The 13,864-nt window shown below is 41.9% G+C and overlaps 1 protein-coding gene across 6 annotated transcripts in view; it reads left to right on the top strand.

Annotated features, from left to right (window-relative positions):
* COL19A1 (collagen type XIX alpha 1 chain) overlaps window positions 1-13,864 on the top strand; it is a 286,095-nt gene that overhangs the window by 235,541 nt on the left and 36,690 nt on the right. For all 6 annotated transcript variants that reach the window (XR_012125983.1, XM_073224021.1, XM_073224019.1 and 3 more), the window contains 7 exons: window positions 1,646-1,699; window positions 3,087-3,140; window positions 5,341-5,385; window positions 7,279-7,329; window positions 7,422-7,466; window positions 7,907-7,933; window positions 10,939-10,992. Coding sequence is in view for 5 of the 6 variants with exons in the window: in XM_073224021.1 (XP_073080122.1) it covers window positions 1,646-1,699; window positions 3,087-3,140; window positions 5,341-5,385; window positions 7,279-7,329; window positions 7,422-7,466; window positions 7,907-7,933; window positions 10,939-10,992 (330 nt within the window). In the remaining variant the exon portion in view is untranslated. The remainder of the gene's footprint in view (window positions 1-1,645; window positions 1,700-3,086; window positions 3,141-5,340; window positions 5,386-7,278; window positions 7,330-7,421; window positions 7,467-7,906; window positions 7,934-10,938; window positions 10,993-13,864) is intronic.

Below are 13,864 nucleotides of genomic sequence, written 5' to 3'. Positions count from 1 at the left end.
AATCCTAAAGTAGCATATGATTCCATTTGACTTTAGATGCACAGGCCTGGGAGAGCTCGGTCCTTGATCCCATTGATGCACAGAACCTTTATCCTCTAGATCCTTGGTTCTATAGAACCCTTGTAAATAAATATGCAGTAATTTTACCATTGGTCACATCACCTAATATTTATAATGTGTATAAAAGTGCACATTTCATCACAGTAAAAGGCAAAGGAATTTTATTACAACAATGAATCCTCTGGCAATAGAAAACGACTTACCCAATGAAGACAATTAAATCCTGAATGAGTGGAACCCTTGAATCTAGACCTTGATACATAGTATGGTTATCTGAACTAACAAGAGTATATAAAAGTACCTAAATTATTCTGATCATAGAAGTCATCTGAATCCATTATAGAAACTTTGGGAAATACACAAAAGCAGAAAAACATAAAAGTTATCCTTACTTTCACTGCTTGGGGTGGGGGAGGTTGTTGATCATAGTAATATTATGGTTCACAACCCCTCATCTATAATTCCAAAGCTCAAAAGCCTCTGAAAACCCTAGAAAGTTTTTACAGGTTTGCACCAAATTCATTTGGCAGCAAAATCTGACTTGAACTTATGGAGCTGGTCTACATATCCTATTTGGTGAGAATATTATATGTTTAGCTACAGAAATAGTTGTGTTTGTTAGAGGGTCCCACATGCCACTGGGAGCATTACAGAAAATCCAGTATTATCACTGTGCTATCTTTGTAAAAAATCTGAAAATTCAGTATTCTGAAATACATCTGACAGCAATATTTCCTGATAAGGCACTGTGAACCTCTGTCATTCTCTTCTGTTATGAGACACATTTACCATTTCTTAATAATTTGGACCTTACTCTGCATAACATTTTGCAAACTTTATTTTTCCATGTTATTCAATAGTCTGCTAAACATGATTTTAATCATTGCAAACTATTTCATAGTATGGATTTTAAATAACAGATATTCTGTTGCTGGCACACTTAGTAAAGGAACAAGACTAATTGCACAAGTTACCAGTTAATCTTGCCAGTTCTTCCTTGAATATATAAATGTAGCAGCCAGCATCTTCCACCCTATCCAGTATATTTAGCATTATTGTATGAATCCGAGGAGGAGAGGGAAGGGATAGCCATTCACTTTTATGCCTAAGCCATTAAATGGGGTTCTAAATTCAAATTCATTGGTGAGCCAAATTTCATATTATAATGAATTGGCCAGCTAAACTAAATATTATATCATAAAACATATTCCATTCTTCCACAAGCTGAATGAAGCATTAGTGTTATCATGTATTTCATTGATGGCATTCTGCCAGTCTGAAATTTGTATTTCCATGCTTTAGCTATGCAGGATTCTCAGTGATGCTATTGTTAATGGGGTGGCTCTATGAGATCAGAAATGCTCTATGAATCACCAAACACATTAAGTTATGTTTGTTACAGATTCCATGTCATGGCATTTTGGCTCGCCATACTTATCTTTGAAAATGGGATATAGGACATATATCATGTTTCTCTATTAACCAAGGGAGATGTTTAACTTTCAATTGTGAAAATAGTTGATGAACTAAAATGCCTCGTTTCCAGTGATATAATAGATTTTATGACAGAGACTGTCTCTTCCAGGGTCTTCAAGGAATTCCAGGCACTCCAGGCGCTCCAGGCCCAACTGGACCTCCGGTAAGTATTTGCTAACACAGTCCCGCTCCCAGTTCACACCTGCTGGGATGATGCTAGTTGAACTAATACTCCACTGCCTTTTGCTCTCTGTGCCTCGGTGTAGACGGCCCAGCTGCTCCTAGAGAGGCAGCAGCCAGCACCCCAGGTTTTCAGGTCACGTTATGTAAGGTCGCTCAGGATCACGCAGACTTGGCCAGACCAGAAAGCAGTCTATATTAATCTGGTCTATTTGAACAGAAGTGGCATGTAAAAGCGCATTTTACTTTTTAGTTATAATTTTTGGGCGTTAACCTTCGGAAGCAATTTTCAGATGGTTGCACCATTACCCTCTTAAGCTCCAGAAACTAAGAATTTATTTTCTAGAGGGAAAAATGGCTCAAGAATTCTGAGATTCAGTTTGTTTTTATTCCTATCATGAATTTAAATACCCTCCACTTTAACCAGCACTCTTTTTTTTTTCTGCTCCTCAAACAACATCAAGGCATTTGTATCTTTGGTTAGACTGTTGTCCTAAGACACAATCCCTTTTTCTTTCCCACCTGCTAAACCTAACCTCTCATTAAAGTGGAGCTCAAGTCTAGGGCTGCCCGTTAAAATACAGGACAGCAGTTCAGTTTGAATTTCATATAAACAAATGATTTTTAGCATTAAGTTTGTCCCAAATAATATATCTTTATTTGCTAAATGTAGCCATCCAACTCGTCTCAATTCTCCAGCTCTTCCCATCTTAAAATTCCTAAGCAAATGGTATCTACCACACAAATAGAAGTGGAATCATATTCCTTAATGTTTTGAATCATAGATTCCTCACAATTAAAATGTTATCATTTATGCTTTCACCACAGTTACGTAGAACAAACCTGGCTTTAAACTGTAGACTGAAACTAAAAGCTAAGAGAGTTGTGAAAGGAACTATGAAAATTATAGCTAAATCTATTCTCAAAGAAAAATTAACATTAAATTTTATTTTCCACTGGTAAAATGCAGATCTTGTAACTTAATATGCATTGTTAATTCTGCTGCATCCTGAAGTATTTAAAATGTTGATCGCTACCAACATTATAGCTCATTTAGGAAGGCATCACGTTATGTAAATTGCCATTTAAACAGTAAGGTTAAATTCCTGAATGTATCAAAGGTTCCAATTAAGGTCATTAAACGTGGTCCACCAAGGTGAAAAAGCCACCACACATACACATTTTACCCTTGCAAGAGTTTATCAGCAGGATACAGCTGCTGAATCCACCTGAAGAACTGTAAGCTTGCAGGACTGATTTAATTAGGATCCAGTGACCTTCAAAATGAATCAGTCTTACCAACCCACTTCCAATACCCCTTGGCCATTTCGTTGTTGCTTCTGTGACAAACTCAGTTTTGTGTTTTACAGGGTCTGTTGGGAAGAACTGGACATCCTGGTCCCGCGGGAGCAAAGGGTGACAAGGTACAGAAGCGAAGCCTGGCTTATGCCCAGACTGGGGCTTGGGGTGGGGGCAAGGTGGGGTCACTTACAGAGAGGGCGGTAAAGTCATGCCGGACCTGAGAGGAACAATGTCAGAGGATAGCTGTTCTGGTAGGGGGCTCGGAAGGACCTAGGCCCCCAAACTAGTCTGAACACAGGAGATGTGCTTCTAGAGGGAAGGGTGAACAGGACTCTGGTGCCATAGAGCAAAAGTCCAGTCTGGATTCAGGATACTGGGCACCCAACTATGGAGAAGGATGGTGGGGAGGCCTCCTGAGGCGGGCAGCTTAAGGTAGTTTGCACCTGGGGGTTCCAGCCGCAGGTGCCAAGACTTCAGACAACTTGGTGGCCATCAGGACCAGGATCCCAATAACCACAGGGCTTGCTGAGAAAATCTAAGTTCTGTCCTTTCACAGTTTTAGGGGAAATTCACCAAGAAACCAAGATAACTTGTTTCCTGTGGAGTCTAGTCGATTGGACAAATGGGTGACTGTGGTAAAAAGAGAGGACCAGGAGCCCAGGAGTCTCAGACAGAAAGACCACAGGGCTTCCTACGTTTACCCAATTTAGGATCTATGTTGGCCCCACAGTGTGAGTCCAGACAGAGCCACCAAATGGGTGGAATAAGACTAGCTACTCAGATTAGGAAAGTAAGAATCAAAAGTCCACAGGGGCCACTCAAGTGGCTTCCATGCCAAAATGACCAAAATGAGTCATAATTGCATCAAGAAGAAAAGTAGTCCCCTAAAATTTGAAAAGCAACCACGTGCTCTTTCTAGATAGTCTCAGCACATTTTTCCCCTGACAGTATCCCAAGCTCCTTCCACAACCCTTCTTTCTTTGTTCTCTATGGAAATTATTCAATCAGAGATTTGCCTTTTGAAGTTAAGGGGAATTCCACACTGAGATGAGCTTTGGGGCACGATTGAGGACGAAAATAGGACTTTTTTGTGCCAGGAAAAAAAAAGTCTTTTCAATAGGCACACATTTTTCCTTGTTTGTTGTTCTCTCATAGTCCACGAGAACTGTGACATAATTCTCTGAAAGACACTGCCAACAGTCAGCAGAATATGACATGTCTTAGAGAGAGAGCCACCATGAAAGCAGTTTGGGAGAAGATACAATATACTCGTTGTCACTTGTTCTCAGGCAGATACATGGCAAGAGAAACATTACAATTCATTTTTATTGATAAAGATACAAGCAAAAGGTTTTTACGGTACTTTATTTTGTTACTGAGAAAAAAATGGGAATATTGGAATGAAATTCTTCATCAGAGTTACAGAAATAAACTTAAATCCCTCAATTATTGGGCATTGTAAGAATTTTACTCTCTCTGGACTCTTTTTTAATTAACCGTTTCTTGCCATTGCCCCTGATAGTGAGGCTATTATTCTAAAAGAAAAGCACACTTACAGAAGAACTGCTTAAAGTGCCTCTGCTTATTATGGACCAGTAAGCATTCTGTCTATAAAAATAAAACTGAAATCCATTTTTCAAGTTTCAACTTGAATTCCTGCATCATGAATTCCATTTTCAGTCTGCTTCTCCAGCAAGCCGGATGTCTGAGGCTGTTTAAATCATACAGAACATTGCCCCTAAACAGTGTTGCACCACAGTCCCTTTTGTTCTGCGGACCTGACTGACTTGGTTTTAAGTTCTAATATTAATTGAAGAAGTGAAAGAGGTTTCTCCTCCTGCGGACACAACACAAGTTGCGATTCTTCTACTTTGGTCAAATTCTATAGAATCTACAGAATGGGAGCCAGCAGAGGAAGGTGGTGGAGGTGAGGCTAAAAGTGAGGGGCTGACCCAGAGGGCCCCCCCGGCTTGCAGGGACTCTGCCCTGCTCCCCCACCTGGGGAGAGGTCTCCAGGCTGCACTTGAAGTCCGGGACTCCATCTGGGTTGTTCTAGCTCCTTCTAAAAATAAGCTCTATCCCTGGGCCTCCCACAGGGAGAATCTGAATGGGTATGAGAAAAGGCATTTACTTTTCCTGTGGTTGAGAAATGTGTTGCCCCAGGCGAAGGACAACACCAAGCTAACTAAGGCTTTGCATGGCTGAAACCAAAGGACAGGTCATGCTGATTTCAGGATATGACTCTCCAAGCCAGCACAGCCTTGTTCACGACCTGGGGTACAAATGTCTAAACCACTGATTGCGGTCTATAATCCCATGCAGGGCAGCGAGGGCCCCCCCGGGAGACCCGGACCACCTGGACCGCCTGTGAGTTATTTCTGTTTTAAAACTGAAATTCATGTGTCTACTTAAGACTTTTATAACTACAAGGTCAGATTACATTTAGGTGTTTTCAAGGATAAGTTGTCTGAGTTTCGTGTATAATTTGATAGCCAGTGTAGCCTTGGGGAAACCCGATTTTCCCCTGCAGCTGAGCCCCAGTGCACGGTGCTCAGATTCGCATCCTGTCGGCCTCCGTGCTGTGGACCCCGACCAGGGTGTGTGCCCCGAATGTCCACTTCCTGCCTGGGGGACCCTGGGGAAGTCAATGAGCTTCATGCACAGAGAAACAGAGGAGCTTTTAAAATATCCCTTCCAGCAATATGAATTGGTACAAACTTTGGTAGGATGCTACATGTGTTCATTACCATCCATGATGTCTGAGATGCAAGGAAATTCTGTTTAGGTAGCGCTTAGTGAATAAAACGTTCAGAGGCCATTGCTGCGTGTATGCTCCTGATGGAGACGGATGCGCACCCTGCATCTGAGCTGCGAGCGGCCTCTCGCCGCAGCAAGTGTGCCCTCGTGTGGGGCCACGCGCACATCACAGCAGAGCCTCCGTAGCAATAGTTGAAGAAGCCAGACTCACCTGAGAAGGGGCAGAATTCATTTGACTTTCTGAAAACAAGAGCGATATTATCAGTCTGCGCCCAGTCACACGCTTTACGCACGTAAATGAAGAGATTTGCAATGTTTCCCTAAACCAGTTCATCCCGTTCACTTTCCTTCTCTCTTGACCAGAAAGCGGGGCAGAAAGCATTTGGGGCTCAGATCCTAAAAGCCACTCCCCCCGCAGTGGACAGGAACAGCTAAATAGAATGAACTCGTGAAAGGGACCTATATTTTACAACAAGCTTGAGAAATCTTCCTCTTTCCCCTGAATCCTCCAAAATCATTGATTCTTCAGGGTAGATTACATGTTGTCTTTCCTGGGAGACTTCTGGGAATCTGACAGAAGCACCCCTCATCTCCCAGGGCACAGCCCTAAAAGAGCAGACATTCAGCAGTTGTCCAATGAAAGAGCGAAATAATGAAGGAGTAAGTGACTGGGGCGTTCCTCCTTCCGTCACTAGTGCTTTGAAGATGCGTGAACATCGTGTTCTCTGAGCACCAGGGGCCACCATTACCCAAAATCCACGTAGTGATTTACTTCTTCAGTTTTGCAACTGAAATGTTAACGTCACAAAAAGGGAAATGCAGATTATTGATTCTATGGGAATTTTTTTTTTAAAGGATAAGAGCTCCTAACTAAAATTTTCATATGCACGATTTTCCTGAGTGCCAAAATGTGTGACGCTGGGACTTTCCATTCACGGGTCAGTTTTAGGAAGTTCTTGTTCCCAATTGTTCTAAAGAATATGCATTTGTAGAAACATCCACACAGAGCTGTGAGTAACATCATCTCCCCCATTTACCTTAATTTTCTCTTTTCTATGAAGAGACTGTAGAAAAAAATTACCTTTCAGTAACCAAATTACTCCCTGTCCACATCTTCATCAGCACTACCATGTCACAGCCTGCAGGGCAGCGGGCTGTAAACAGTTGGCATAAATTGGCAATTCAGAAACTGAATTTTAATGAGCAAATAATATTTTCCTCTGAATGCATTAGTGTCTCCTCTGTCAAACCCAAACATCAATCACACCCCCTAAAAGTGGCCCTCTGCTCCTGGAGTCGTTCAAGGCTCCTTTTCATTTTTTTCCCCCCTATATTTGCTACATTTGAAAAGCCAAAAATGGAGACACTGTATTATCTTACTTACAGTATTAAGCTCACTTTCTAAAATGAAATAGGGAAAATTTCATTTGATTAAAAGATGAAAGGCAGAGATGCTAGCTATTAACTTCAAAGAATAATTCTGTATCTCATTTCTTTCCTAAGGGTGTACCATTCAATGAAAGAAATGGAATGAGCAGTTTGTATAAAATCCAGGTATTTACTTCTGTAATTATGTAAAACCACTTTCCAGTGGTGGATTACTATAAATTCTTCTCACCTTTTTTCTTTTTTCTGTTTTCCTGCAGGGAGGTGTGAATGTTCCCAGCTATCCAGGGCCGCCTGGACCCCCTGTGAGTACAGTTGTTTATCACAATGCATGTTAGCTGAACAGCCACCATAAAAGAACAAAAACAGAAACTCCAAAGTTCACTGAAAAAAATACATGTTACAATTATAACCAGAAGTTTATGCAGGAGGAAATGAATGAAACAAATTTTAATAAAATTGAGAAAATGTATACAGCCAAAATAATGAAAAATCGCATTCTGCATGGTGGTGTCACGTTTGGCATTGTTAATCTAAGGACTAAATCAACGTCCAGGCAATCACTGTCATGGGCGTGGCAGCAAGTTCTCTTTCTTCATCTTACTCTTCACATCTAAGCCATAAACAAAATGAAACTTGCAAATATTTCTACGTGTTTTAAAGCAAATTGGGTAAAAATGCTTCACATCCTGTAATTTTGCCTCGGTCGTTCCTTTTAAAATGACTGCCCATGTTCATCTTGTAGGGTCCGAAAGGAGATTCTGGCCCCACGGTATGTATATTCCCGTGTTTCGTGTCATTTCGAAAATTAGTCTTTGTTCGAGTTTGAAAGAAGAGCCTGAGGCAGAGGCGCCCTGCCTTGACAGATGTTCACCAGTTAACACGTCGGAGGGGGGCGCAGGCCGGCACAGAACGCGGCGAGGCGGTGTGCGTCTCCAAGATGCCTCGCTCCTGACGCTGTCCCTGCCCTGGGCGTTTGTCTCTTTCACCGCGTGTTTTTAAAATCACCCTGTGATGGAGAAAGGCACGTAAAAAACTTCTGACAAATGGGACACTTTATTCTGGTAGCACTATTTTGATGACTAACTCCTGTTAAGTAGATGTGGAAGAAAAATAACTTACTGGAAAGGAACTCCTTAATGTCTGCCATCTCCCCAACAAAAAAAGAAAGGGACTATTTATTTGCTTTGGATGTCATCAGCAATTACTCGGTAGGAGGTGTGGTGTGCAGTTGCAGACGCGTGACTGGGAGCCATGTATCAGGAGGTTAGCGCTCAGCACAGCCAGAGATCATGTCCCCCAGCCGCCCAAAGGATGCTAATTGTTCTCATGCATCCTTCTCAGCCACATGGCCTCTCTGAGAAGGTTCGGCCGAATTCCATGAGACCCCGTTCAGTCCTTGGCAGTGTTTCCTGTCCCGTCCCTTCCAAGCACATGTTCCATTTTTCATCCTTCATTTGTGTATCCTTTTAACCTTTGGGCATATACTTCAAACTCAGATGTACCTGCAACAAATAAACTTTGAAGCCATTTCCTGTTGCCACATGGAATAATGTAAGGCCCTTTCATTATGACAGTTTAGTCACACTAGATGAATAAATTTTAAATTAGCCAAAGCCATCAAAAACAATCCTTCCACACATCTAAATATATTTTTTTAAAGAGAAGAATTAAGGAGCTAACTATTTGTTATTAGGTAATATTTATGAAGAGCCCACTTGCTTCCCCCCCCGAAAGCATGATTTCAACTAGTTAGTACCAGTTTCTAAACCCCAAATATATAATTTAGGAGTTTCCTTTGGTGTGTTACTCATGCTGCCCTTCTTTCCTCTGTAACATTTTTTATGCTTTGACCAGCCTGTCCTTCATTCTAATTCCAATTTTCTTTCATCTTGTTGATAAACATTTCCTCCTGGTCTTTTCCTCTCACACTCATATACAGGCCCTCTGAATCATTTAGAGGAATCTAGACTTCTCTGTCCTGATTTTTTGGCAACATTCTCAAGTTTCCATTAATAAATACAGATTAAGGTGATACAGTTTTCTAGAAAGTATTATAATAAAGGATAAATCATAATTCACTTGGATTGGAAAGTAGAGGGCAACAGAGAGACACACTAATTTGAGTAGAATTTGGGAGATTACGTTTCAAATTTATTAGCAGCCACAAAGGATAAAAATGACAACTAATTGAAGAATGTTTCTGGATTTTAGATATATGAATTAAAAAGATGAAGCGCAAAGACAGAAATATGAAATAATGACATTAAACACTCTATCTTAGATAAAACTTGAAAGTTATTCTTAGGTAAACTTGGAAGATATTCTTTGGGACCAGTGCACAGGAGAGAGAGTAATACTTTATCCTAAAGAAATAAGCCAGGAATGGTAGAAGTGTAGGTCACTCTCAGATTAGACAATGGAAAAATCATTTTGAGGTGGGTGGGGGGAGACTCACTGCTGCTATATCTGTACCAGTTTAGATCTCAGCAAACCTTTCTAGACAAAAATTACCCTTCACTGAATTGATCTTCTGAGGTGCCCCCTTTCCTTTCTTTGGCATTTAATTTATAAGTGGCTTTCAATTAAATATTTAATAATTAGGTACTTTCAAACACATATTGATTGATTGGTTGAATACTTTCCTTCATTCTAAGGACTATTGATGATGTAAACAAAGAAAATCAAAGAGCTTATTTCCTTTGTCAATAACCCAGGGCCTCTTTTACAAAGCTTTATGCAGAATAGAATCCCAACACGTTTCCCCGCCCCCCAACCCCAATCGACAGGTTATATATTAATCGACATTTAAAAATATTTCTGAAGCATAAAAAGTGTCAATTCAAGTGCTTGCTCATTCAGTATTTTGTAATGAAGACAGTATCATAAATAATAATGGAAGTTAGAGCCTTGGTTATATTTTTGAAGCAGATTGGAATTATTTCATGCATGCAAAATACGTATACAGAGAATGAAAACTCCCTTTTCTTTGTGAATATGTCGAAAGCATCCAGTGTCCTAAGAAAATACTTACAGTTAACACTAATGCATTAACAAGTAGGTATCAAACAGTTACCCACCTCTCTCTCTTAATTTAGAAACCCTAATGTTTATTTGTTTAAAGTGAGCAGCTTCCTTTACCATAATTTCTCCAAATGTGTTCCCTGAGGGCCTACAGGCTCCAGCCAGCCTGGGACCATACTCTAGAATATGTAACAGATTGTTTTAAGTAGAGACACTTGTCTCCTCAGTGGCCTATCAGCTTGAGAAACAACTTTTAAGATCACTGGACATGATGCGCTGGGGACCATCTTCTAAGCATTCACAATTCATGTCCAGTGGCAGAGAGTATTGGAGGAGGATAAACTTTGCTTTCAGAACTCCATCTTCATCCTCTCTTAAAGGGGTTTCGTTTTATTCTCTGGTAATCTAGCAAACCCAGGTACCTTACAAATTAGCAAACCTTTTCTTCTAATTCTTACTGGAATTGGAATCATCAATGAATGAAGAGATTCATTCTGATTAGATTCATAATCAGAATAAAATCAGTTAATCAGAAAATGTACTCATATTATATTCTCCAGGGAAGAGCTTTGTTCTCAGACTATTTTCAAACACCAAATGCAAGAATATAGATGCTTAAAAATAGAGCACACCGATTACTTGTTAAATTACCACTCAGTGTTTGATGGGGTATTGTTTTAGGCAAAAAATATCTCTGCTTTTGAAGCCAATGATTAAAAAACCTTTGACCATTGCTATGTTCATATTTAACAGGGAGAACCTGGTACAACAGGGTTGCCAGGACTAGAAGGATTTCCAGGTATAAAGGTAGGTACAGGAGTTAGAAACGTGTTCACTGATTCAACAATCACAAATGTTTGCTGAGCACCTACTGTTGGGCCAGGAACTGTTTTAGGTTTAAGGATACAGGGGAACAAAACAGACACAAGTCCTTACCCTCATGGAACTTACTATCTAGGAAGCAAATACAGAAACTAAAAGAACAAACATAAATAATGAAATAGTGTTGTTGGTAAGTGCTGTGGAAAGAAAGAAAAAGTGGGCAGATCAAGGGGCATCAGGACTGCTGGCTGGTGGGTTGCAGTTCTGAATAAGGTGTCTGAGAAAAGCAAAGACTTCGCAGAGAAGAAGGTGTGCTAGGCCGAGTCCCCGCGCACCGAACGAGGAATATGTTCCAGAGACCTAATGAGTAGCATGGCGCTGGTAGGTGACAATGTGGGATGATGCAGATGTGAATCAGCTTGACTGTGCTGATTATTTCCCAGTGCGTACATGTCTCAGATCATCACGCTGTATACCATAAATATGTACAATTGGTTTTTTTTTTAAAGGAAAACAGCAGGTCTGAATGCCTGGAGATAGGAGCATTCTGCTACTTCAGAGGAGAGCAGGGGGCACGAGTGAGGGGAGAGGCTGATGCAGTAGAGGTGGGGTGGGGGGCGGCGGGGAGCTAAGGTGTAGGCCTGTCAGGTAGTCACACAGAGCAGTGGACTCCAAATCCAGCCAGCAGAGCACCGGGCCAGGCTGCAAACTCTGTTATGGCTTCTGTGGCAAGATACGCACAGAGATTGAGAGGAAGCATTTCAGAATGTGTCTAGCAGCGTGACTGCCGTGATGGCCAGACACGTGACCGGCAGACGCATCTTGGTTCCTGAGGCCTTAGAAGAGCGGTAAGTAAAGGCACTGCTCCTTCAGCACGAGTGGTTTGAGGAGCGCTAACAAAGGGCTTATCGGCTATTGTGAGGACTTGATCTTTCACTCTGGGTGAAATAGGGAGCCAGTGGTGGTTTCTGAGTAGAAGAGTGACAGGGCCTGCTCTGCGGGGGCAGGGGTAGAGTCAGGAAAGCATGATCAGACTGTTCCTGCAATACAGGCGGGCCTGGGGTCAGCTCAGATCAGAGGAGAGATGATGGGGACAGTGAGAAGCGGCTAGATTCTGGATATACCGGGAAGGTAGAGCCAATGGGATTTTCTGATCGGTCATGTGAGTGTGAGAGAATAAAGAGTCAAGGACGACTCCAGGGTTTTGGCCAGGTTTTCTGGCCAGGGGACTTGATAGGATCTCCAAGGGAGTAACAGGAGGGTCAAGGACTGACCCCTGAGGCCCTCCTTAAGGGGTCAGGAAGAAAAGGAGGGACAAGCAAGGGAGACTGAGATGAAGTGGCCAGGAGGTCGGAGGGAAACCTGGGGTCCTGGAAGCCAGGTAAAGGTGAAGGAAGCGATCACCTGCCTCAAGTACTGCACACAGCTCCAACCAAGAATAACGGGGAAGGGGTCAAGTAGGATGGTCAAGTATTGAGCATTGGATTTAGTAAAACAGCAGTCCTGTATCACCAGATAAATTATCACTACTTCCCATTATTGCTAGGAGCAACTGACAGACTTGAATGGGTCTAAGGGAGAATGAAAAAAGAAGAATTAGAGACAGCAAACACGGCATAGACAATGCTCAAGGAGTTTTGCTGCAAAGGAAAGCAAAGAAGAGGGCCGGTGGCTGCTGGAGGGCAAGGTTTTACAAACTGGAGTGTAAGACCATGGAAATGCCAGCATGTTTAAATGCTAAAGGATGATCCAGTAGAAGGTGGGGTGAGATGCGGGCGTGTGGATGATGAGACAGTAGGAGAGGGGAGAATTGCTGCAATGATGTCCTGAAAAAGCCAAAGGGAAGGGAACCTAGTGCATACATGGAGGGTTTGGCTTTGGAAAAGAACCTAGATAGTTCGTCTATAGGAACAGGTGTGGAAAGAGATTATAGAGGTGCAGAAGCTGAAATGTGAGGAGATGGTCTGGTTGGAATCTATAGTTCTTTTCTGGTTGCTCAGACTTTATCAGAGGTGGAAGGAGCAAGGCCATCATCTGAGAGTGAGGCCAGGAGAAGAGGTTGGAGATTTAAGGAAAAGGTCTTCTAGGAGAGAGGCAGAGTCCTGGGACCACAGAGCGTGATGGCTCAGCAGCCCCAGGGGCCTCCTTGAGGTTGGTGGTCATGAACTGAAGTGAGACCAGACAGCAGGATCTTCTCCAAGCATGTGCAGGTGCCCAGGTAAGGCACAGAAGAGGAGGGGAGTTGGATTTAAACAAGGTTCTAGTTTTGACAAGTGCATACTAGAAGCAGTGGGGCAAGAGTCAATGGTATATACACAGGGGGATGATTATAGCAAGTGACCATGGAATTTAAACTAATAAATAAGAGAAAGAGGCCATTCAGGGACTGAAGGAAAATGAAAAATGTGTACTACCAATGGGTTAGAGTGTTGGGAGCCCAAGGTACTGAGTTAGAACAATGGGAGATGGTGGGCCAAGTTTGGAATGCATGGAATTGAGATGATGGAGGGGATGCAGATGCTGTTATTGACAAGGTCTCAGGTGTATCTATGAAAATAAGAGGCCAGGTCACGAGAGGACGATTCAAAGAACTAAGAGACCCAGATGTTGGAATGAGCATCTTGTCTGAGACAAGACCTCTTAACATTAATCTTTATCAGATATGCAAATGTTTCCATTGAGTGAAATGTTCCAGGATCTTGATTTCAAGGGGAAAAAATCCCATTATTTAAAAGGAACAGAGTGAAACATGACAAGAATTGCCTCTTTCCATCATTTGCCCACTTTTCTATGAGTTCTTTTTCTATTTGACTATAGCTATGCTTTATGAAGACTTTATTTCTATCTTATATGTTGG

Source organism: Manis javanica, chromosome 16 (assembly GCF_040802235.1).
Source record: "Manis javanica isolate MJ-LG chromosome 16, MJ_LKY, whole genome shotgun sequence".
In the NCBI taxonomy this organism is placed as follows: Eukaryota; Metazoa; Chordata; class Mammalia; order Pholidota; family Manidae; genus Manis; species Manis javanica.
Note: the sequence above shows the minus strand (reverse complement) of the source record. Positions and strands in the feature narration are given on the sequence as shown.